Here is a 25229-nt window from a genome sequence, read left to right as displayed (position 1 = left end):
AGTCAGATGTAGGCCAGCCTTTTGAATGCAAAGTTTCTGCTCTTGTCACTCCTCAGGTAGCTACTTCCAGACACATATCTGTCTTGGTCTGAGACTTCAACTCTTGCTAAGACGAGTCTGATTATGAAAAAGGCAAGCTTGAAGTCTACCAAACAAGAGAGAAGAGCAAACAGTTTTCTGAAGAAAGAAAGTGACGCCGGACAATTCAAGAAATGCAGAAAAGCGAAAAGGGATAATAAAGCATTTATTCACTCCCTACAAACACATACATTGGACAACCTGAAATGGACTGCCTAAAGAACACAAACGCCTGTTAAACTATTTGACAGACTTCCTCCCAGCTTCCTGTTGCATCTATTTTTCACTGTGAAGAAACCCCTTCAGCTGAAGCTTTTCTTTTACATGAAGCCACTTACTAAAGTTCAACAGAAATACGGAAAATATAAAAAAATCTTAACTCTTGATTAATGTTTATCTAATATGGCTGAGTCAATTTGCCCAGAAGGATTGTCTGATGTTTCAACCCATCCTGTTTCTAAAAATATATCAAATGCAAGCATGCCTAGACCATCTTGGCCCGTTGTGGGTCAGTCTCAACTATAAAAATGCAACAAGCCCTTGTTGGTGCCCTTCTCTTGATCGAGAGAGACAAATAAGACGACTATGTCCACACCTGTGGGACAAGAAGGCATGACTCTGGCTCAACCCATTCCCGTCCCAACACTGACTGTCCTGCCACCATCCTCCGACACAGAGTCCTGGTCTCGCTCGCCCAGCCCCAGACAGTCGCGTTCGAGCCGCTACGGTCGATCCCACCGCAGCAGGACCCGGACCAAAAAGCGAAATGAGGAAGAGCAATGCTGCACTCCTAAGCGACAATGGGGGAAAAAAAAAACTGTGATAAAGGAGCCTGTGGAGAGGGGCACCATTCCCAGGAGCCCCTCGCCCAGCTCCTCTGTGGCCACTCAGATGGAGGAGGAAGAGCAAGGTCAGGAGATCCCTTCACAGGACCTCCTCCTGCCACCGTCCCGCTCCTGGTCTCGTAGTCCCTCACCCAGCCGGCGCTCCCGTTGGTCGTTCAGAAGCCTCCTCAATAGAGACTCTGACTGGGAGGGCTGCAGGTTAGTGTGCTGGATTCATCTCAAATAACCAGCCATTGATTACAGGACATTGTAATGAAAAAAGAAATACAGATTAGGAAGTTGTCTGCAGCATTCGCTTACTCCCTCGTGAGGCACAAACTAAAATGTTTTTTCCCTTCATTCATTCAGTTGGTGCTTCTCTTTGATTGTCACCACATAAGGTTCACTGACTACTACACTGTCAGCAGCACTATGCTTGACTGTCTCATGGCTATTCTATGCTTGTAGCGCTGTACAACCTCAGCTAATTTGCATTCAGGTCATATGAGGCCAGATTTGGCTGCAATGACTGATTGGAATGAGTAGCCTCTCATTTGTGCACGTTGGTGGGTAATAAAAACGCCCTACATTTGACAGATTTATGCTTAGTTTTCAAATGCTACACAAGGTCAACTCTTTTGGAACAGGCTGGAGTTAATTATCTAATGGCTAAAACTAGTGAGCACAGATAAAACTGTTACAAGTTTATTCATGATAAGCTGTGACCTCAGATAAAAAGCAGGCAAATGCTCAGATGGTTGAATTGTAGAGATGAACAAGAAATGCCCTTGCCACCCTTTTAATTAGGAAAACACACAAACATCATATTCCCTGCTATTGATTTGTATTTTCAAATAATAGTATAAGGTTTAAAGAAAGACTGTCCTTTTTAAATAAGCAAAACAGCAAGGTTATGTAAACTGTAAACAAAGAAAGTGAGACCACAGAGCTGGGTCAGTCACAAGGAGCTAGAGGCGGTGTTCATGCGCCATGAATCCTTCGTGTGAAGCATGACATCACTCTCAGCCAATGGGAGTGGGCTCTCAGTCTGATGATGTCATGTGAGTCCAATCAGAGGAGGTTCTGGGCACCACTGCAGAGGGCAAGAAGAGGGTGATTTTCTCTGGTGCTCCATATGAACAGCTGTGCCCTTGTCCTCTTCATTTACACATCATTTTATTGACCCAGTTATCTTGTTTTGCAGCTGCTGAATACTAAGGAAAGTTTATATCCACATTTTTATAATAACTATTCCAATGTTGGCTGACAGTGGCCTTTTTTCATAGTGAAAAAGGGATGTTTATAGCTAAGAGTGAATATGGTGTGCATTTTCTTTTATGGCTTTTCTTAGTTATCGTTTACACACATATCCCAAGACATGCTGGAACATATTCAGAAAAGGGCATGTTAGGATTTACCAAACATTGTTTAAACCTAAATCATTCCCTTGATTAGGGAACACTCAAATGTATCTTTGGTTAGAGATTCCTCGTTTTACATTTCAAAATGAGGGCTGAAAGATTTAGAGGATTTCTTTTTGAAGTTCGGATTTTTGGTGTCATGACAAATTATTTTCCAAAAACGTGAACCAGACTTGAATGACTTGAGCAAATTGCTAAACTGACCCTGCACCGTCACGGCACGTTTCTTTTTCGTATTTAACAGTGGAAAGTTTCTGCCGATAAAATCAGCTGTGGGTTGCTGACTATTGAGATGCATTGGAGATTACTTGTGAACCAAAGACAATCTGAAGTGAATCTTCTCATTATTGACTTGTTCTTCTTCTTTCTTTCTTTAAAATTTGTCGGAGAATATTATTCACTCTTGAATTTCATAATTTCAGTGTGTTGTTATTCATAAGAATTCTTCATATGACTCCTACCTTTTTAAAGAGGAAGTCAGCGATCCTGGAGGAAGATTGCTGATATTTAAACTCGACATCAAAAACAAATACCCATCTCCAGATTTACCAGATCTCACTCCCACTGTCATTGTTATCCATCCATGGCCTTTTCTCTGTCCTGTGCACCAACGCCCCCTGTTGCTGATTGGCTGGAATAGTTTTGTGTGGCAGTGGGCCTAGCCACTTTGTTTGTTTCTCATGTACAGAGCCAGGGCTGTTTATGAACACCAGCACACAGACAGCCTGCAGACAGTGAGGAGAAATTTGCTGATTTTGATCAAAAAGTCTATTTCATTAGAATTGCTGACTCCACCTTTTTAAAGCCAGCAAGTTTCTTGCTCTGGGTCTTGATCCAGAGTTAGATTCAAGTGGCTAGGCTTGTGTGTCTGTGGCGCCTTAACCAATGAAATGCATGTCCTGTGTTTTTAGTTCTGTCTTCTGTGCCTGTCAGTTTAAACTTTAGATAGTTAAGGCATTTTATTTGTGACTTCACATCAATCAAAGTATCTGCTTGTGTGTCTACTTGCAGTACAAGGATGACATTTTCAGGTCAATATGTTTCTGTTTTTTTGAGTGCTAAATGTCTTAAGCTATATACTAAATTGTTTTTTATACAGAACACTGGTCAATGAAGGATAACTCCGTCTTCAGTTTCTGTTGTTGCTTATTTGGTGACTGACTGCACTATTTGTTCCCATCCTTTAAATGTTGGTGTTGAAAAAGTGTATTAATGACACATTTGTTGCTTTGATTTCCCTTTGAATGCCTCAGTCACAAGATGTGCAAAGGTAATGCGGCTTACACTTGGTTTGCACAACTAGCACAAATTCATTTTGAAGGTACAGCTGAAAGGGTACTTGCACCTTACGCAAAGACCTCTGTCTCGCCATGCTGATGTAAACATGTTGTGACATTGTCAAAATAATAACTTATCACATGTTAAGCTTTACAAATATGTACACTGATAAGCCTCTAGTCAGTTAACAGTCTGAAGTCCAGTAGAGTATGAAGAGTGTAGGATATGCCTTGTTTTCGAACGACTCGGTCATACTGATGATGACACAATGAGGGGTGCATGATATGGATTCTTTCAGCTAATTTAACTGATAATTACTTGCTGCTCATGGCCATTACTGATTATACATAACAATTGATTTCCTGAATTATAACCTGTATTTAGTGCAGACCTAGGGGTAGGAAAGCTTCTTCTTCTGGGTTTATCGACGGTAACAACTTTGAAAGTACACATCAGAGAGTGATGCTACAGTTGTTAAGTTCATGACAGCGATGTTGCTTTGAATTATTAGATGATCATGTATTGGTTATAAATATTGTTTTAAAAAAAACATGTAATGATATATATGTCCCATCATTCAGCAGAAATGTATTGACTTAAATGTTATTGGAATAAGATTTACCAATACAAATGTCCTATTTATGACAACAAAATGTATTGTATTCCTAGACACAACATTGCATCTTTTCACATACAGGGTGAACAATCAGCTCAAAGGTCAAGTCTAAAGCGGAGGTTTATATTGCAAAACTTAACATGGCTGTTGCTGTCTGGATGTACAAAACAGAACCAAAGTCTAACTCAAAGGACACAATTGCAAAGTACTGCCAGATCAACAACACAGTGACCTGCTAGCTGATTGTGATCGATTGTAATGTTGACCTCTCTTTTATCTTCTGTCACACTGTGTTCAATGCTGTTTTAGGGCTTTTTCTTGTTCACACAACAGTGTGTGTTGTAGATTGTTCATTTTGACCGTATCCTGATTTCAGACAATACTCTCGATTCCTTCACTCTTGCCGGTGAGTATCGGACACCCAGCTCCTTGGAATTTAATTTGTTAATCCTGTTTCTAGTAATGAGCATTTGAAGTCATATTTATCGTTTTGTTGAACGCTACGCAGGGGTAGACATTAAATCACTGGCCCCACCATTGTAACCACTGGCCCGGAGCATTCGTCAAAAAAAAAAAAATAGACTAATAATGAAGAAAATGAACACATTTGTTGCAATAGTAATCCATGCACTAACTACATTACTACTTGTACTACAACATTTGAATAATCAGTTCTTCCTCATGTTCCTCAATTGTTCATATTTGGTTTATTAAAATAATGATATTGTGGTCATTGTTAAAAAATGTCTGCTATAATTATGAGTATTGTTATTTGTATAATGCGCTTTCTGCCTTCCTGTCATTAGGAGTTAGAAATGTAATGGCTATGTAGTAGGTTAGATTAGAACCTTCATTATCCTAAACTGCTGGGACATTTCCCTATAGCCAATACCTTTATATTTTCTACTCTTCACTTACTTGTCAGCATAGGTCGGCATTGATGTACAGAGCCGACAGAAGACGTTGTTTATATTGGCATCATATTGAGAGGTGCAGTGACGAGTCCTAAAACCAGGAAGTAAGCTGCTGGTTCCCTCGACAAAAAATCAGCGGGATTTCTCCACAGGGTTTTGGAAAATAGCTGGAAATAAGGTCTGTGGAAAACAAACCTGTTTCATAAATTCACGTTTTGTTCAGCCGGATAATCTCGACATGTCTACCCTACTTTTATAATTTTTTGAATCATAAATCTAATCGATAGATTATAAAAGGGTTTTAGGACGACTTCTTCTCATACTCCCTGTCACTCTCCTTTAACTCCTCCGGTGACTTTCTTTTATTTGGAGATAGTTTTTTGCCCGGCGCTTGGCCGGTTACCACTGGTATTAAAAACATTTTGGCGAATGGTTAGGTGGCGCATCGTCTGTATTGAAGGAGCGCGCTCCCGCTCACGGGAGCCTGCTCGCGCTGTGCACCGCAGCAAACAGCTGTTTGCTTTTCACCCAAAAACGACAACCGACTCACGAAACGCTATATTGTAACGTTAATAAACGAAACAATTTAACAAAATTGCTTGTCAAAATACTAATACCACAGGACCATTTTTTTTTTTTTTAAAGCAATATTTTTAGAGGCCCGAGCGGGCAAGTGGAAAGTACGTTATCCTGGCCCGGGGTGTCTAAATAGTGCTTCCGAGCCAGCGGGCCATTTATAATGTCGAGCCCTGCCTCACGGAACGTCCCATATGTATGACAGAAGCTACAATCTCCCAATAAACCCAAATACATCGATCTGTGCCGTCAGAGAAGTCCACAGAAGTCTTGCTCTGAAATAATAGGTTTTCACTAGGACAAAGAAAATGTCTAAAGAGCAGCATCTTCACATCGTTTATACCCACTTTCTTTTCTTGCTCCTTCCTCAATGTCCACCAAGCAACTCTGCCATCATTATGGGCAGTTGGTGACCTCAGCAAAACAGATTACACAGAGGGAGAGTCTGAATGGTGGAGATGTCGGCCTGGCTCAGCCCATCGTGGATTACGATGTGGACTGTAATCCAGAGGGATGGACAGAGATTGGGGGTTAAGGGATTGAGTTGGCTCTGGGTTTTGGCCAGGTGGGTTCACCACAGGCAGCCATGGTCTCTTTATTTACATTGCTAGTCATGTTTTAGCCTGTGTTTTTCCTGGGCCTCAGTCTGATATTGAAAGGTAATAATCCCAAATAGTTAACAACCTAATGACATCCATTTGATATGTTCTTACTATGTTTGTTTAGAACGTGTAGATTGAATAAGGGTTGTACAACTTTGATTTATAGGTATCTGTTGAGTATTTTATTGATTAAATGTTTGGTCTATAAAATGTCTGAAATAAGTCACACAGTCCCAGGACAGAGTCCCAGTGACCAAGGAGACGACTTCAAATTGCTTATTTTGACCGACCAGCAGTCCAAATTCCACAAAGACAACACATTCTCTATCATTGAGGACCAATGAGTAGTCAGAACCATTAAGTGTTTTGAACGGTTGGTTAAACATTTTATAATCCATTAATCAACATAGTATTTAGATCGTTCTGTCATGAGTATCAATCCAAGTCACTTAAAACACACAGAACCCGTATTGGAAATGCTACAGGTCCCTCAAAATTAACGGGGGAAATTATTTGCTGAAGCTTGTTTTGTTCAATACATCTAAGTAGGCCAATCCTATTTATCTTGAACATTTCAGGATTTCATATGCTTTAAAAACAAAAGAATTACATTCAAATATAACACGTTTGCACTAACTGCCTGGCCCCTTTAAATTCAGATAAAATCCTCAGTTTTGACTCTGCCTAATCATCCTTATCGGTGCCCCCCAGTCCAGCACCACCTCGATGTAAAAAAAGAAAAGAAGCAAGGCCTCACTGAACACATGGAGGCGCCTCCCCCTCCCTCCCTCCCTCCCTTCCTCCCTCCCTCCCTCCACCCTCTCCCTGGTTGCAAAGGGGATTACGGATGGACGCAGAGACTGCAGCCCGTTACTGGGTCCTCCTGACGGCGTAGGGAGCAGCGGTCCGTCCGGTACCTTGCTGCGGGATGCAGGGGCGAAATCCACTATGAAAAACTAAACCATCCGACCGCGGGACGGTGGAAGATGGGTGCATTTCTACCCGGAGGCGAAGCGAAGGAAACAAGGCAGAAGAGCGAACATACAGCCCTGTAGCGTCTGGCTTGCATAGCTGCAAACACACACACACACGGAACACCGAATCGAAACAATAGTGAGCGACAACGTGCGTGTGTGTGTGTTTTGTGGATATTGGCTTCATCGCAAATGCCTCATGACATGTTCGAGTAAGTGACATAAACAGCGCTTGAGCGGAGATTAGCATATTATGCTATCCATTGATCTGTATGTGCTCCTCATACACCGTCCATCATGGTCCGATTTCGGTGTGGTCAACTGAGTCACAGCTCTGCAAATCCCACTGATAACATGGGTGGGACAGGCATGGTTTATGTAAAAGCACAGGTGTGCAGCTCTAGTCTGATATTAGCTGTGTAAACTTGTTGCTAGCGGTGTGTTTACGTTATTGCTGTCGGTGCACTCAACTACCTCCACCCTGTTTCCCTGACCATAGCACCCCTGCTAGTGCTTCTTAATGGAAACGAGTGTTATCATTCATTCATGTCTGACTCTTTAGTGTTGAGTTTACTGGACTGGGTTTGTTTTGGGTAGCAGAACCAGTATGCTAGCTTTCATTGATGTCAAGTAACTAAGTAGATTTACTTCAGTATAATTTTGAGGGACATGTACTTTACTTGAGTATTTCAATTGTATGCTACTTTCTACTCCACTTCAATTCAGAAGTATATCGTGTACTTTACCTGTTCTACATGTATTGAGTTACTTTGCAGATTTGGATTAATGTTGTAAAATATATTCAACACTTAAATAGAACTTTCGTTACACCTGTACATTCACAAGCTACCCTGCAGTAAACAAAGTAATTCAATCTAGCTGCACCTTTACCAGCTTTGATAACACTAGTACATACATATTTATAATCAAAACATACAATATACATTATTCTGAAATGGGCCAATCTGCCCAAGGAGTACCTTTTTGCTTTCGGCGATTTAAGTATATTTTGATGCTAATACTTTGGTACTTTTACTTGAGACACATTTTGATTGCAGGACTTGTACTTGTATCAGATTATTCCTACACTCTGGTACTTCTACCTTTATTTAAGTTCAAGATCTGAGTACTATTAGCTTATGTGCACTATCGCTTTGCTTGACAAATGTACAGAGGAGAGGTCAATATTACTACTCTAAAGGCTAACTAGAGGTTTGTCGACTCTCCTGAAAGTGCTGCCTGTTAGCCCTTTTACGTTTGTGCTGCTCAGGGATTTAGCCCTGGTGTGTAAACACATGCTGACACAGATTCACACCACTTGCACGCACAGCATTAAAGAACCCATTACTCTCATGTGCGTTTACCTCAAGAAAGCCTAATGCTGCTTGCCATTATGCCGATCGAATTACCAATGCTGCAATAAATAATGTATTGTCAGAGGTGGAGGAAGTACTCAGATCCTGTATTAGAACTATCAGATTGTAGGAATACTCTGTTACAAATAAAAGTACATTTATAAAAGTATTCGCACCAAAATATAATATCATATGTTTTGATTATAAATATTGATGCATTATTGTTATTAAAGCTGTTAAAGGTACAGCTAGTTTTAATTACGCTGCAGGGTAGCTATTGAATGTTACTCCGCGTGTAACTTAAGTCTTATTTTAAGTGTTTATTATAATTCACATCCTTATTCCAAATATGCTAAAGGTCTTAAATGAATGTAGTGGAATAAAAGTAAAACAAATGTTTCCTACATTTGTAAGTTGAAATAGTATGTTACCATTCAATGCTCTTTAAAAGGCCACTTTTCTTTCTGACATGCACATTATACAGCTCTTAAAACATTGTACTAATTGCAGTTTATTTACCTGTTTATCATCAATAATTGCTTTTAGTTATTAACACTGGATACGGACAACACAATCAGACCAACTCAACTTCCACACACTACAAAAAGAGTAAACGATGTTCAGTAAATGTTTTGAAATATAGGAGTTTTCTTAAACAATATCTTTTATTGTTATAGATGTGGTGAAAACATGACCGTTTGTGTCAAAGCAGTGGTTCACAAAGAGATTGTTCGAGGTAGTTTGGTGTGTGTGGCAGTCCGGCTGAAAGGGAGAAGAATACAAAAGAAGGTTTTGGTTTAGCTTCATAAATGAAACTAGCAATTGTAGTCTAAAAAGAGCCACTGCAGCATACTGTTGAATAAGCGAGCAGACGTGTGCATACTCAGTGTTTCCCCTATATACAAATAGTGGCGGCGCAGCGCCGCTGCTGAAATATGAGCGCCGCTGCTAGGGGGCGCCAGCCAGGTACCCAAAAAAAAAAAAACTTTTTTTTTTTCTTAACTTTTTTTTTTTTCTTAAAATAATAATAAGTGGTGAACGCTTTTTCATTTTTGATTGTTTGTTATGTGGATTTGTAGTATTTGTATTACTGGCGCCAGATCTGGGGGGAGCTGCGCTGGTAGCTCTGGGAGGGAAAAACATTTTTGACCGTTGGTGCTCATCCAAATGTTCGGCCTTGATGTAACAACATTCATAATTAAGTAAATATAACACCCTTTTCACCCCGGTTAAACGTTTAATTTGGCTTGTACGGTGGGCGCTGTAAGTGATGAAAGTGGGGGATGTTGGCTTATCAGGCGCCCGCAGCTCACAGCCAAAGTGCGTGGTAGCGAGAGAGCGAGCAAGGGACCGGTACCGGCGCTGATGTTATTAGAATCTGGTGCTAGCTGCGCTAACGGATATAAGAAGTAGATGTTTCTACCACCAGGGTGGAGGAGAGCTCTCCTGTCAGACTGAGAGGCTCAGTGAGGTTAAGGACTCTCTGAGTATTTAGATAGTTAATTTTAGTCGAAGTTATCTCAGTGGGTCTCAAACGTTTTGACCAAAAATTATGTAAACACATATTTCCAAGGCACTCCTTTATAATTATTAGGATAAATAAAAACAGGTTTGAAATCATTCCAATGTATACTATAGGACAGTAAACCAAAAATATCGTTTAAAGTTGGAGAGATACAAAAATGTGCATAAATAAATGAATGTTAACTAGGTAAAATAAGATATGAATGAACAACAAAAATAAAATAAGCTACATTTATTTGTTATTGGCTATGGTAGTTATTGGTTATGTTCACATACTTATTTGATTATTAAAATGTAAACCGATCTTTTTCATATGGCCGTTTTAGAGTTGTGCCCCCTAGATCAGGTCTCTAGTAATTGTGTGCTCAAAGTACACCAGATTGAAGCATTTTACATACCCCCGGACCCCCGAAAGGATGTGACGTCCACCCCCCAATTCAAACATTTTCATACAATACTGAATACATTTGAAGCCATTTTTACGTCTATTACCTATGTCAATAAGTTTCTGCAGTTTATTTGTCTTTTGTATACATTTTTCATTTATTCTTTACACATAAGATATCGCCTAAAATCTCACCTAGGGCAGCAAATTGTCTAGGACCGGCCCTGGTACTAGGCCTCAAGAGCCTTTCTTGTGCTGACACATAGAAACAAATTGGCGGGGCGCACTAAAAAATTCCAATGCGCTCCGCGCTCACATTATGCTGGGCCCACGTGCCTTAGCACCGCTGCTATGACTCCATCCTAGGGAAAACACTGATACTTATCCCTTTTTTTCATCACTTTACCTGCACTATCTGTTGTTATAATGTACAGTTCCCCGTTGCGGGACAAATAAAAGATTTCTTATCTTGATGCAGAGAGTTGGATTTTACCGGTTTTAAAGCTAGCACTTGAGCAGTTACATCGGATTCAAATTGACTGCTAATGGTAAATGTCAAGGTATTACTTAAAGAGGAAAACCATGGAAACTGTGTTGTTGCATAAATATAGCCATGTACTTGACTGAACATTAGATGCAAATGTTTAGGCAGCAGTAGGATGACCCTGAAAGGAAATTAGTGCCTTGACTATTATCCTCTAACCTATATTCAATGGCCGTAATAACCAAATGGTGGACTTGATTATTAAGAATAGTTGATTGTCATAGTTTTTACCCATAACACTTCTGTACACTGAGTAATGCTTTGACCCATGTCCACATTGTTAATGAAAAATCAAAACAAGTATTTGCAGCTTTTATCGAATGGTTTGTTTCAGTTTTGAAATGATCAGATCTGTAATTACAGCTTAAATGTTATGAAGTTCTTTGTTGACTTGGCAGTGTTTTATTCTAAAGGAAACTGCAGATCTTGTATTTTGTAGTGGTTTGGACAGAATTAAAGGGACACATTGTCATTCTTCAGCCGGTTATGTATCATTACAATGTGGGTAGTAGATGCAAATGTACAATATCTAACTTCCATCTATGTTTGCCGTCACCCAGACCTTCCCACCGATTATCCAGGAACATTTGAAACCGCATGTGTCTTTCTGCGTGTGTTCAATGGCATAGGGCTGTTGTTTGAACAGATGGCATACAGAAAATCTGTTGAAGTACAACCTGTTGTTCAAACAGAGCCGGCAAACGCTTTTGCTGGCAAAGGAGCTCTGGATACTAACAACATGAAGGACATTTAAACATTGTTCATTTGCATATACTACTCTACTAATACGAAGCCAGATGAAAATGGTCAATTTGCCCTTTTAGAGCCGTTACTGAACAGCTTTAAATGCCCCCACGGCTGCGGCTCCAGTCACAGTCATCTGATAACACTGACTGTACGTGCTTTTTCTTTGGTCTTTAGTAGGCACTTTGAGATGGCTTGCTTTGATCAAATAGGAAATGCCTGCAGCGTGTCTTCATAGCATGCCATTGAAGGGATGACTGGGCAAGATTTATTTATGAAATGTTTCCTCTGTTCTTCCCTGAGTTCAATCTTTCTCCCTCTTTTTTTTTTTTTGTCTCCAGTACGGCCAGTAACTCTCCACGCAGCACCCCCGGCAGCTCTCCCTCGCTGCGACGCAGGGTCCTCGGGGGAAGCAGCAGGGCCAGTGAGAGCGAGGGAGGAGGAGAGAAGAGCGGCGGTGGGGGGGGAGGCTCCGACAGCCCCCTGCCCTCCATACCTTCTGCCTCCTCCCTCACATCCGCCTACCCACTTGCTTCTCGACACTTCAGCCGCAATGCCAAGGTAACTCCGAATATCACTCAGGATTTGATATGTAGGATTGCGCCCTCTTAATCAAAACATTAATTAATAACAAACTATTGAGTGAGAATTCACCATTCTGGCCCAATCTTCAATCATTCTGAGCTTTCAGCTGCATTTCAAAGAAAGTTGATGATAATAAATCAACAGCTAAAATGCCATTGTGTGGGAGGGAAAGGCATTCCACACGCTGGTTTATCAACACTGATATGTTAAATACATTTAAATGTGTTATTTGTATTTTCCTTACTTTCTATTTGAGGCATTTTACAAGCACAATGTTAACTGGTTTTGTTGGCAGAATGGAAATGTGAGCATGTTAGCGTTCTGTAAATGTACCTAGACACGGCCTGTGGTGTTGTGTGCATAAGGTTTTCATGTAAGCTTTCACATCTCCTTTATTTTCAGGACATTTGTTGTGATAAGAACAGCCTGTATTATACTAGTTACTGTACACAGCTGGTCAGTGGCATGTACCTTTTTTTAAATGGAGAAGTGCGGAAAACTGCAAAACCTCAAGGTTACACAAACAGCTTCAGCCTAGGGACTGGCAGGATCACACGCATGCATATGTAGAAGTGGGTTTATCTTCCAAATGCATGCTGGTAGATTTTCTTTACTTGTTTACAATCCATTGTTTGGTGATATTTATATTCTTACAGTAAAATGTAAGTTCTGTTCATTACTAAATATACTGTTCTTTTCTTTACAGAAAATGCAGAGCTGGTACAATGTAAGTATATATTAACAGCCCCACGTTAGGTATTTTCACTTCAGGCTACTCTACTTTGCTGATGTTAACAAACACTGATTGTGGTTTAGATATTTAACAATGAGTGATAGTCTATCCAAAGCTTATCCTAACTAGTGCGTCGGGTACTTGTGAAGTAGAATACAATGTTCTCATTTCCTGTCCTCCCCTCAGGTTCTCAGTCCTACATACAAACAGCGGAACGAAGATTTTCGTAAACTCTTTAAAAAACTTCCTGACACAGAACGACTTATAGTGGGTGAGTGAGACTCTTGAGTGGTCGTACATATTCGTCTCTGTGTGCTGAGCTCATGCACATCGAGCTACGTCTGTGTCACCACACTTTAGACTAACTTAAAAAGCAACCTCTTGATTTGTCTCTTTCTATTAATTTGATCTGTCTGTTTCCTGTTTCTTTCCTCAGACTACTCGTGCGCTCTGCAGAAGGACATACTGCTTCAGGGCCGCCTTTATCTGTCGGAGAATTGGCTTTGTTTCTACAGTAACATCTTCCGCTGGGAAACCACTGTAAGTCATGCACACACTGTGTACACATAAGCACGCGCGCAATCAAACAAATGACTGTTGTAACCTGGTCCATGTCACACCTGCAATCAGATAAGAAGTCCTTTTAATGCACTTGTTTGCAGATCAATACAGATAGGCTCCTTAGTGAGATAAGATTATCACACAATGAAGCATTCACACAGTAAATCTCTCTCCCCCGTACAGATCACTATCCTGCTGAAAGACGTGACCTCTATGACAAAGGAGAAGACTGCCAAGCTCATCCCAAACGCCATCCAGATCAGCACCGACAATGAGAAGGTCAGACTCGATTACACTTAAGATTGAGCCATAGTTTGGCCCACCTTTAAAGAAATTAGAACTTTTAATTGAATGTGTAATACCAAAAGCAAATATGTCATTTTGTAACACATTCTCTATCTGTCAAGTTAACTACTGCTCCCAAAATGAAAAAGTGTTGACTGTTGATACAGTTAACCCTAACTCATCCTTTTTATTGCAAGTCAAGCAGTATCAAATGAGCTGACTCAACCTTATCTCCACTGACTGTCTCAAAGCAAACATCCCAACAGAGGGAAACCATCAGTCAAATCACATTTGTCTTCTGACTTCCTTCCTTCCTTCCTCCGACTCCTCTTCCTGTCCCCCTGATATTCCCTTTCTCAGCACTTCTTCACATCTTTCGGAGCAAGGGATCGCAGCTTCATGATGATTTTCCGTCTGTGGCAGAACGCACTGCTGGACAAGGTATAATCTCCTCTCCCACCCTCCTGCCTGCTTTATCCCGCTGCCTGTTGCGGGACGGCTAGTGGTTAACATCTTAGAATAGAACCAAGTGTGAATAAGCAGGAGATGGCCACAAACACAGGCTTGGGAGAACATTTTAAATCACTGTTATTTGCTGCGTTTTAAGTATAGACATTTATTTGGACAGCACCAGTGAAGAAACCCAGCAGCATAGGAATGAAGCACATGACAGTTGCCAGAAAGAATAAATCGACCTGATGTTTCGTCTGCAAAATGCTTTTAAACAGGATGACTCTGTTGAGAGAAATCATGACATGCCACTTCCTTTTTTGCTGATATTATGTATATATAATAATAATAAGGTAATGGGGAGCAGCTGATCTTACAGCCTTGCAACAAGATAAGCCCAACATATGATGATAAGAGGTCCTTGGTTATGAAAGATATATCTTATGTAAAGCCTGACCCTTATGAATGCACTCACTGTATTATGTTGAAATTAAAGTGGCTGTGTCCTGACTATTAATGATCCATTTGTTTTATTAATTCGCCTTGTAATCTACTGAATAAGAATATTGTGTTTGTCTTGCAGTCTCTATCTCCCAAAGAGCTGTGGCACATCGTACACCAGTGTTACGGCACTGAGCTAGGCCTCACGAGTGAAGACGACGACTATGTCTCCCCCACCGCCGAGCACATGAACGGCCTACTGTGCGTGTTTGTGTGGTGCAAAAATGTCATTTAGGGGCAATGCCAGGTTATCGTTGATGTTTGTGTGCATGTTGTCACACTTAACTAACCGAAAAAGTAATACTTTTGGGATGGGATATTGTGTGCCTGGTCATTTAAGTCTTTAAGTAATGCTTGGTGCTTTTGTTTGTTTATTATAATAAATACTATTCATTTTCTAATTCAAGACAACTACTATGCATCATTAACTGTGCTGTCTCTTTATTTGCAAGCATTGGGAATTTATAGAACTCATATTTAAATGAATGTATGGATGAACATCAATACCTGCTTATTCTATCTAATGTTACAAAAAGGAGAGTCGCCAAAAAGAACAATCTTTAAAAAGTACAATATTTTTCAGTGTTATGAAATAGAGCTATTTATATCGCCCGGCACAAAAACTCTATTAATTGATTTTTGTTGTTAAAGATTTCCTTCACCTTAAGCACTTTAACAAAACAATGGCTCTTTCTCTCTCAGAGTGTCTCTTATGTGTCTCTGTCTCACACACTTCCTCTCTCTTCGTTCCCTAGGCCAGGAGACGAGTCAGTGTCTGTTACAGATCTACTCGACCTGAGCTCAGTGTCGCTTCCCTCTACGGGCAGCTCTCCCCTTCCCCTGCCCTGCGGTCCAGCCAGCCCTCTCGCAGCTACAAACCTCGGGGGCTTGTCTCCCTCCCCCTCCGCCTCCTGTCTGCCCATAGAGGTGCCTTCTTCCTCTGGACGCAGGCTCAGCTCTGACCCCCTCGATCAGAGCCCGCCCAGCTCCCAAAGCTCGCTGCCGTCCACCACTCCCACAAACGCCTCGGCCTCCGCCCCCCTCTCTGCTGCTGCCTCCTTTGTGAGTGTTCTTCTCGAAACTCCACACACACACACACACACACACACACACACACACACACACACACACACACACACACACACACACACACACACACACACACACACACACACACACACACACACACACACACACGCACACTTAATGGCGTTCAACAAAAACTAGTCTCCAATTCAGTGTTATGCAGTCTGATCTCATTAAATGTCTTAAAACTTTATCTACAGGATCCTTGAGAAAAAGACATGCACCATATCCAAGGCTGTCATTGTTTTTGCATAAAGCAAAACTAAAAGTATGAAGAAGAAAAAAGGACTGTGGACTGTTACAAATACTTTCACTAGAGTTGAGACTTTCACTTTAATAATCAAATATATCACAGACAGAGCGGAACACTCCCTGCACTAAATCAACAGATTTAGCAATGTTTTGGTTTCAAAACACCAGCCTGTTGTTTGCATGCTAGCATTAGCTTCGTGTCAGGGATGACTGAATAAAGAAGATTCATGGCTTCACCTCTCGACACGAGAGATAATACATCGTCGTCGTATTTGTTGACAGCTATATTCACTACATACTGTAGTTAGAACCAGCTGACCACGTTGAGACTCAGGACACATTATCACAACAGTCCCTTAAAGTGCAGCACAGCGCTTATGTAACTATTCACGTAAAGGTTATTGGGACTGATGTGACTCAAGACAGTTCATGTGGCAGCTATCAGTTTTCCACCTTTGACTTCAAGTAATATTGTTGCTTCTGCTTCTTGGGTAAAACAAATCAGAGAAGACAGAAATCTAAAACTGTAACACATTTTCATGCTGTGTCATCACTGTTCACACTGCGTGAAACAGATGGATGTGGTGGATCTGGTGTGTATTTAATGCCAGGGTGTGAATAATGATATCATGCCATCTGTGATCCATGATGTATTTGATTAACAAATCACTTGTGTACACATGCACATCCAGTACAAGCTTGCTTTATTAGAGCTTAGTACTAACACTCAAATGAATGTTCTGCTTGAACCTGCTGTAATTGTTCTCCTTCATTAACTCTTCACTGGCTCTTGAAACACATGACCATGCTCAAAGATTTGGCCTTTGTACACATTTGGCCCTCTCTGCACAAAAAAAAAACAAATGCTTGATTTCAAAAAGCAATCATGTCGAGTACTGCAGACTTATTTGTAAAATATCTTTTAACGTGACTAAGCTTATGTAATGCATTATTAGATCAACATGAAAACAGATGAAAATCACATGAAACTGAATAAAATGGAATGATATGCAAATAGATCAAAAATATAAAACAAGGAATTTATGACGTGTTTAAAGTAAGGTTGGTGAATGCTGAGTTGTTGGTCTGGTTGCTTCTATGTCCAATCCATTCCCCCCAAAACAGTTGCTGTGGTTGTCTCCACTGCAGTCTTAATCTTGATAATAACGGATCAAGCCCGAGCCAAGCTGAAGAGAATAAATGCAGTGCTGTGTTGACTGTGTGTGTCGGGTTCAGATGAATTGCTGGGCTGCAGGATTAGGGTTAGGGTTAACCCTATGTCTGCTCAGTCAACACGAGGTCAGCTCAGCAGAGGCCTCTTTCCTCTAGTCATATGACAATGGGGTGATTTCCCTACAAACCCCTTGCTGACTGTCCTCTGGTGTGCCTCTTTTCCCCCCTCACTGCATCAGAGTCTGGAAGAGGGTGGGGACAGCTGGTCAGAGTCAACCAATCACATGCTGCCCCCGCCAACCTCCAGTCTGGGAAACCTCTCCTCATTGGACGTCACCATCGATGAAGAACTGCCCACAGACCCCAGCAACTCCTCTGACACGCAAGAAGAGAGTGAGTGTGCTTTCAATGAGATAACCATTGAGAACAGTTGTGATGAAATGTATACGAAGATTAAATTACAATGAACATTGTTACATTTATTTTGAATGATGTACTTCGTTAATTGATTCAACAAAAAATCAGGGACATTCTCAACACAACTTGCAGCTGATTCAGCATTTATTGTGTCTTTAAACATATTTGTTCTCATAGGACTTTATGCTATCCTTAATACTTGTTGTGTCCTCTTTATTTAATGTACTGTGCTCTCCTAAGGTTGTTCGCTCAATCTGTCTGTAAGCTAACCTTGTCTTTTCAAAGGTGCTAAAGATGATTTATTCAGTAGTTCTCTTATTGTCCCGTCCTCCTGAACCCCAATACGCTTCTTTCTGCCTCATCGCTTCCATCTCTTCTTCCTTCTACAAAAACTCATTGGGAAGATTATTCAAACATTAACTCAGAGATATTTACTGCTCCGTGGTTTAATCTGTCCAGATCAAATGATTCCTTTGGGAGTTGATGCATGCTGTTATGGCAGATTGTCAGATGACTGATTTAAACCTGCCTCCAAGTTAATAAAATAGTTTAATATGAAAGCATATTTATTAGTGGAATATGTTAATGTATAAACTACTCAAAAAAACCTACACATTCAGGAATAACAAGACATATAGCGACAATCTGGGTTTCCTCTCAAGCATTTTGCAATCAAGTGCAGATGGAGTAAGTGTGATTATTGAAATGTCAAATGCATCTCTAAACCATCTTACGTAAATCACGTACTGTTTACATTTGATGTCAAAAGTTCAACATTATATTTGGATGTATTTCTAGAGCTTGGACCTGCAAAGGATTTATGATTAAGCAATAGCTCACGACAGGCCGTGGTATATGGTCATTATATCACAGCTAAGGGGCGTGGTTCGGCGTGATATAATGACCATATATCACGGCTTGAAGGGAACTATTGCTTTTATAAAACGGTTACCAAGTGTGGCAATATGAAAGAAAAATACACACTCCAATTTAAATAGTTTTTATTAGTAAATAATGATGTTCAAAATAAAATAGTCCCTCCGTTGCCGTCTGCACAAAACATAGTGCGAGGTGGTTGCTATGCAACAGCATGCGAACATATTAGACAGACACCGTTGATTCATTATTTGGCCATTTATTTACATTCATTTGTATGTTGCCGTTTATTGTGCACCCACTGAAAAACTGTCCAGCATCAGTAGCATGGCTTACGAGCTTACTTGTATAGGTTGAGGTTGTTCTAGGCTGTTGGTGCATGGCGAGAATATTGCTCCACTTTCTCCAGACAGTTGGTCTACCTGCTCTTCACGTAGCTCTGCATCTCGTCGTGTAGGTGCTTTTTTTTTCTGGAGATAGGCACTGCTCAATCCACTCCTCCATAGTAAGGCCACCCCGGAGGTCGAAGTTAACCTTAAATGTTTCCATCTTAAGCTTTGTAAGTTTCTTAGTTTCGTAACGGACGCAATGTAACAGCTGTAACGGTTGTAGCTTTTTCTCAGACGCGGAGGGATACCGACTTATGAAAAGTAACTACAATTCTACCCGTGATATACACTCATTATATCACTCATTATATCACTCATTATATCGCGGCTAAGAACCAATCAGATTGCTTGATTTGACTTATCCGTTTTATAACTCTAAATAACTAATCAATATTTACACATCGACAAATATTGAGTCAAAATAAGATTGAAATAAGAGTAAATAATCTGTGTTTTTATTCTTGACCTCCAGGTGAGGTGGAGTCGTTCTGCGCTGATCTGTGCGGGCGATTGCACATCAACGCCCCGGTCCGCATGAGTGTGGACAAGCTGCACGACCTGCTCTTCTCTGCGGACACAAACTTCATCCGGCACCTTTTCTCCCAGCGACACTTTACTGGTAGGTCAAACACACAACTCCACACACACACACACACACACACACACACACACACACACACACACACACACACACACACACACACACACACACACACACACACACACACACACACACACACACACACACACACACACACACACACACACACACACACACACACACACACACACACACACACACACGTATGATGGTCAAAACTTTGTGACTGCTTGGGGTGTGAGAAATGATCGATATCTTTGATTATCATTATTATGTTTTATGATACTGTATCAATTTATAATAGTTCAAGATCCGTGGCAATTCTTCAGTATTGCTGTGATGAACTGTACAGTGACTGATAATGCAAATGCAGATACCACTGTTCCTTTTTAATTATAAAACACTTTTAATTCGTAGGTTCTGGATAGGGAGGTGCTTTATACTATAAGAACTTTTCTGAAATGAGATATAACAATATATCGCCTGGCTTACAGCATTGTAACACATTGCAATGTGCTGCCTTGCCTACAGTATTGCAATATATCGAACAATAATATTGAATTCTTACCCCTTTATGATATGTTGTGTGTGGCTTGGCCAGATTTAAGCCAATACACATGCTTAATATTTGGATGTACAGAATGTTCCTTATGGTTAAACTACTTCTATTGAATTTTAGTGATGAATTAATAAGGTACTTTTAGTTTTTATTGGGTTATTTAACCGATGTTTAAGAGATCTTTGGGAGCTCTTTCTCATGCTGTGAAACTGTTCAGCTTTGATAATTATGTGCTGTTCCTACATTGCCCAGAATTAAAGGTGGGGTAGGTAATTCACTTCAGAAACACTTGTTGTTATATTCCATGGAATGCATTAACATCCCGATAGCAATGAATACATTAAAAAATGCATCTGTGGAAGCCGTGGCGCTGTAAAAAGCACGACCAATCATCTGAGCCGGCTAAAGTAACTGCATGGCCTACCTGCCTGTCAGCCAGTCTGTGCACAAACTGATCTCGTGCCCTCATTGGTCATGTGCGCGTTTGTGTGTGTTGGAGGAGGGGCTCTGTAAGGAAGTCTGAAGGAAGGGGCAGATTTTATTCGGCTGCGTATTTTCAAATTCTAGCGCACTCGAGCTGGTTTCTCCATTCTTACCTACCCTACCTTTAACTCAGCTCATAACTTGCATTAACTTGTTTCATAAGAGCAAACGCATGAGAGCCAGTTTTTCCTGTTGACACGGCGACGGTTGAGGCTCATTGTTTGTAGTCGCTCTGCTGCTTATTGGACTAATGAGGCTGCTGTCAGTTGAAAAAGAACTTGCTCTGCTTTCTTTGTGTCTGATAGCAGAACCTGATGTTTGACACTGACTTTTGGTGCACTGCCAGTACCTATTGGTGTGGTTGCTACAGTCCCAATGTTTACATGCACTCTACTATTCCACTGTAATTCAGAGTGATCAGAAATCAGAATCAGATATCATTTTCTTGGGGATATCTTTCTGCTACACCAAAGGGAACAGAGCAGATTAAAAAGGCAAACACAATAGAAGTAAATATAATATAATCAAACATATCTACTTTAACAGGAAGCACACAAGTATACAATACTATTCAGAATGTGTAACAGCTCAGCTTTACAGCATATTTTGTTTGGATATTCTGAATGTAGCTGATATTTTTCAGATTTTAACATCTTTGAACATGTCTGCATATGCATCTCAATTATTTTTACATCACAGATGGCTAACATCGCCTCCTGCCTGTTCAAAGCCAGCCCTGTGTGTTGTACACAAACCACCTTGCCACAAGTTTGCAATCCTGCGGTAGAGATACATGCCCAAAATAAAAGTAATTGGTGTCTTAAAAATGCAAAAAATACTGACTTTGTTTATAGTCAATATTGGATATCCAGTAGCAAAATAAAAAGTACACTAGCAAAACCTCTTTACCTTTCATCTTTTAATGTGTGCTGATGGTTCTGCTATATTTGTTGCTCACATGAAGCAGCTGTGCTCCTCGGTCCAGCTGATGAACACAAAGCAGTGAAGTAATGGGGCTGAGCTATTAATCCAATATTTCTGAAGATTTTGCCTTTTAACGATAGTGAAACAAGTTTTTCAATATCGACCCAATATGTTTGCCATAACGGAGCAGCCGTGTGACGACCACCCAGCCCTCAAAGACTTGCGCTAGCGTGTTGCGCTTCTAATGAGCGTGCCACACTATCTGTTTACGCTGCGTTAACCGCACCTCCATTACTGGTTTTGAATCTCCTGCTTTGTCTCTGTAATCCTATTGTTTTCTGTGTATCTTCACCTGAGGTCATCTTTGCATAGTGTAATATTGTAAACCTTGTTTCTGCAGTAGTTTGAACGACGTCAGAGGTGAAGCTTTGGAGTTGATGTGTTCAGTGTCTGCCCCGGTTGGAAGCCCATCCCACTTGGGAACATTGTGTAGCTCTAATTGGGGCATTTAGCTCTTCCTTTTTTATGCAAGAGTGTGGATGGACATGCTGTTCCTCTCACTTTGTAAACTCCCTTTAATCCTTTCAAATGTCTTGGTCTCTCTCATTATTTATAAATACAATCTTTAACAAAAAGCACACTAACCCTAACCACTTATTTTGGACTTTCTGTCATTTGTTCGCTCTTGACGTGCTAATTTCCTCTCTCTCTCTCTCTTTGTCTCTCTCTCCTCTAGACCTCTCTGTGGGTGAATGGCAGCCAGACATCAGCAGTGGGACGACGAGCCGTGTGCTGAGCTACACCATCGCCCTCAACAACCCCCTCGGCCCCAAGACGGCCCCCGTGGTGGAGACGCAGGTCAGCCCACAGGCTTCACCCAATGCTTATTTAGCTTTGAATGGAGGGGACATTCCTCTATAATTTGTGTCGTTGTGAAGTTTTGTAAATGTTTGCTTTGTAATGTTTGGGTCCAGTTAGGGATCCAGTGCAGGCACCAGTACTTCAAATAAGTATACACGTTACAAAAACAATACAGCTTTAAAATCTTAAACTCCATTCAGAAATAAAAAATCTACACTCTTAAAAAGAATAAAACATAATTCTGCTATAAAAACTAGTTATAAGATGAGGGATATTTTGTGAAGTAGAAGAACATTTTGAATATTGAGAAAAAAAAATTGGTTTCATAACTAGTCAACATTTCTTTCAAAAACGTCAAGATGTTGGGACATATCCGTGTGGTATATATTACGCAAATGCTTTTTTCGACATCTCAACAATACGAACTGGCATTCGTTGTAACACCAACTTACATTTCCCTGAAACGTTTACGGATCTATACTGAATATGGACCAGAAGAGATCAGACACACACAGAGAGACGAAAGGACTGGTTGTGCCATAAAATAAATATGAAACTCTCAGGTGGAAAGAAGAGCCAGCTGTCATTAAGATGGGAGGGGATGTGGTATGGTTTCTCCTGCAAGACGTACATTTTTGCCCCGGATTATTTACAAAAAGAGTGATGGAAAAAGTGAAGAATAGAAAAAGAGACTGAGAGAGTTCATTTTCTCAACATAAGCGTACCATGGTGGCGTAATCGTTTCAGAAAGTTACAGAAATTGTCCAAAACAGCCCCCTTCCTTCCTTTTGGATGTTGAAAAAGTGTTAGGAGAGCAACAAAGCATACTGGTGTCTTTAGAGCTCTGAATTCATTATCTATCAATATGCCATAACTGAACCGTCAGGGCCTTCAAGGTATTCAGAGAATACTCTGGAACACTTTTTTGATAAAACAAACCAAAAATCGATTTAGTTATATACCGTAATTTTCGGACTATAAGGCGCACCTGAATATAAGCCGCAGCAGCTAAATTGAATGATGTGTACATATATAAGCCGCACTGGACTATAAGCCGCAGGTGTTTTAATGTTTCATTACCATATGTAAAAGGGTTCGTGCACAGAGGGGATTGTCGGGAAAGAGATGGCTGTTTGAGGAAGCTCCCATTTATTAACATTTCAACAAACAAGTTGGATATTTGCATAACGTATTCAAGTGTTAGCATTTAGTGCAATAGTAGCTACAGAACATGTGCTGTGTAAACTGTACTGTATCACATAGCGTTTCAGACACACAAACTTTTCAACTTTCAAACTTAAACGGTGCGCTCCCAGCGCACGTACCGGCAGTGATCTACAGCAGTGGGTTTCAACCAGTGGTACGGGGACAAACTGTCTCGCTCTCGTAATGTCTGTCTGTCTTGCTCTCGTTCTGTCTCTCGTACCACTCTCGGTTCCACTTTTACTTTTGCGCGCTACCTGTCTCACTCTTTTCCGGCCTCCAGCTTTTCCTGCTGGAGCCCGCCGCTTAAAGGTGGGGGGCGCGGACCGGCCATAGAGCCCATAGAGTTAAAGGTGGTGGACTGTAACCTGTAAAATCCATAGATTTAGGAGGTCCCCTAGTGGCCGTTAGCTGTAAAAATCCATAGATTAGCCGCACCGTTATATAAGCCGCAGCGTCGAAAAATGGGAAAAAAGGCGCGGCTTATAGTCCGAAGATTACGGTAAATACAATTTTATCAAATGTAAATAAAATGAATAAATGAGAAACGTATCTGTGTTGTTGATTTGTAATATTACAGTGTTACGTTGATTTGTTTGTGTCTTTTGGTCCATGCAATACGCATTTGAGTGGTTTTGTGCCCTGCGGCGGCGGGGGGTGTGTGTTTGTGTGTCTACAGAAGGTCCAGTTGTGATAGACACGGTTCGCCACTGCCATAACTGTAGATTGAAATGATTCTGTAGAGGAAACCAAGCATACCATTCTGTACCCTCCACTTTCTTCCTGCTTCCAGACGTTGCATAAAAACAGCGCGCGGGGCGAGTGCTTCGTGGTGGACTCGGAGGTCATCACCTCAGGGATCCCCTACCAGGACTACTTCTACACCGTCCACAGATACTGCCTCACCTCCATGAACAAACACAAGAGTCGCCTCAGGTACGTTTGCTCTTGTCTTATTGGTTCAAGCATCGTGAGTGACATTTTGTTCACCTCTAAGCTCACCCATTGACTGTTTCAAATCCACCGTCAAGAGAAAAGCAAGATGTGTCAATCACACTCACACTTCCTTTGAGAGCTTGTCGACTAGATCCTGTTAGTGTTAATAACTGCCTCTTTTAGGCAATATTTTTAAAAACTGGGCCTTTTAGTTTCATTTTATTCAAAGAAAAACAACAGTTTAGTCTACAGAAACTAGTGTAATCTTTAATTATATTAATCGGGTTGTATTGAAATGGCACTAAATGTTGTCATATCAGCTTGTTTCTAAACCACAGTTTAGTTCCTTCATTTTCTCTTCAACAATATTACATGTGGATATAGTCATAATGATGTTGGTGCTGTCTCTTCATTGACGAAAAACAACACTAGCTTATTTTAATGAATTGAACTGAACACAATATAGGGTGTAAAAGCAGAACCCAGTATACATCAGTGGGGTATGAATATGAAGTGAAT

At 40.7% G+C, this 25229-nt stretch overlaps 1 protein-coding gene across 9 annotated transcripts in view; it reads left to right on the top strand.

Moving 5' to 3' along the window:
- Window positions 1–25229, top strand: part of gramd1a (GRAM domain containing 1A) — a 38800-nt gene that overhangs the window by 3517 nt on the left and 10054 nt on the right. For 4 of the 9 annotated variants that reach the window (XM_079640447.1, XM_079640446.1, XM_079640448.1 and 1 more), the window contains 13 exons: window positions 57–1121; window positions 12177–12396; window positions 13127–13147; window positions 13340–13424; window positions 13590–13693; window positions 13898–13993; window positions 14360–14440; window positions 15033–15151; window positions 15706–16012; window positions 17701–17854; window positions 19616–19762; window positions 22447–22568; window positions 24568–24710. In XM_079640447.1, coding sequence (XP_079496573.1) covers window positions 664–1121; window positions 12177–12396; window positions 13127–13147; window positions 13340–13424; window positions 13590–13693; window positions 13898–13993; window positions 14360–14440; window positions 15033–15151; window positions 15706–16012; window positions 17701–17854; window positions 19616–19762; window positions 22447–22568; window positions 24568–24710 — 2057 coding nt within the window. In that variant the 5' untranslated portion in view covers window positions 57–663. Of the gene's footprint in view, window positions 1–56; window positions 1122–1184; window positions 4624–7122; window positions 7496–12176; window positions 12397–13126; window positions 13148–13339; window positions 13425–13589; window positions 13694–13897; window positions 13994–14359; window positions 14441–15032; window positions 15152–15705; window positions 16013–17700; window positions 17855–19615; window positions 19763–22446; window positions 22569–24567; window positions 24711–25229 lie in introns of those variants that run through there. The other 5 variants (XM_079640452.1, XM_079640450.1, XM_079640454.1 and 2 more) reach the window with 4 other exon arrangements.

The sequence above is a fragment of the Notothenia rossii genome, assembly GCF_949606895.1.
Source record: "Notothenia rossii genome assembly, chromosome: 7".
NCBI lineage: Eukaryota > Metazoa > Chordata > Actinopteri > Perciformes > Nototheniidae > Notothenia > Notothenia rossii.
Note: the sequence above shows the minus strand (reverse complement) of the source record. Positions and strands in the feature narration are given on the sequence as shown.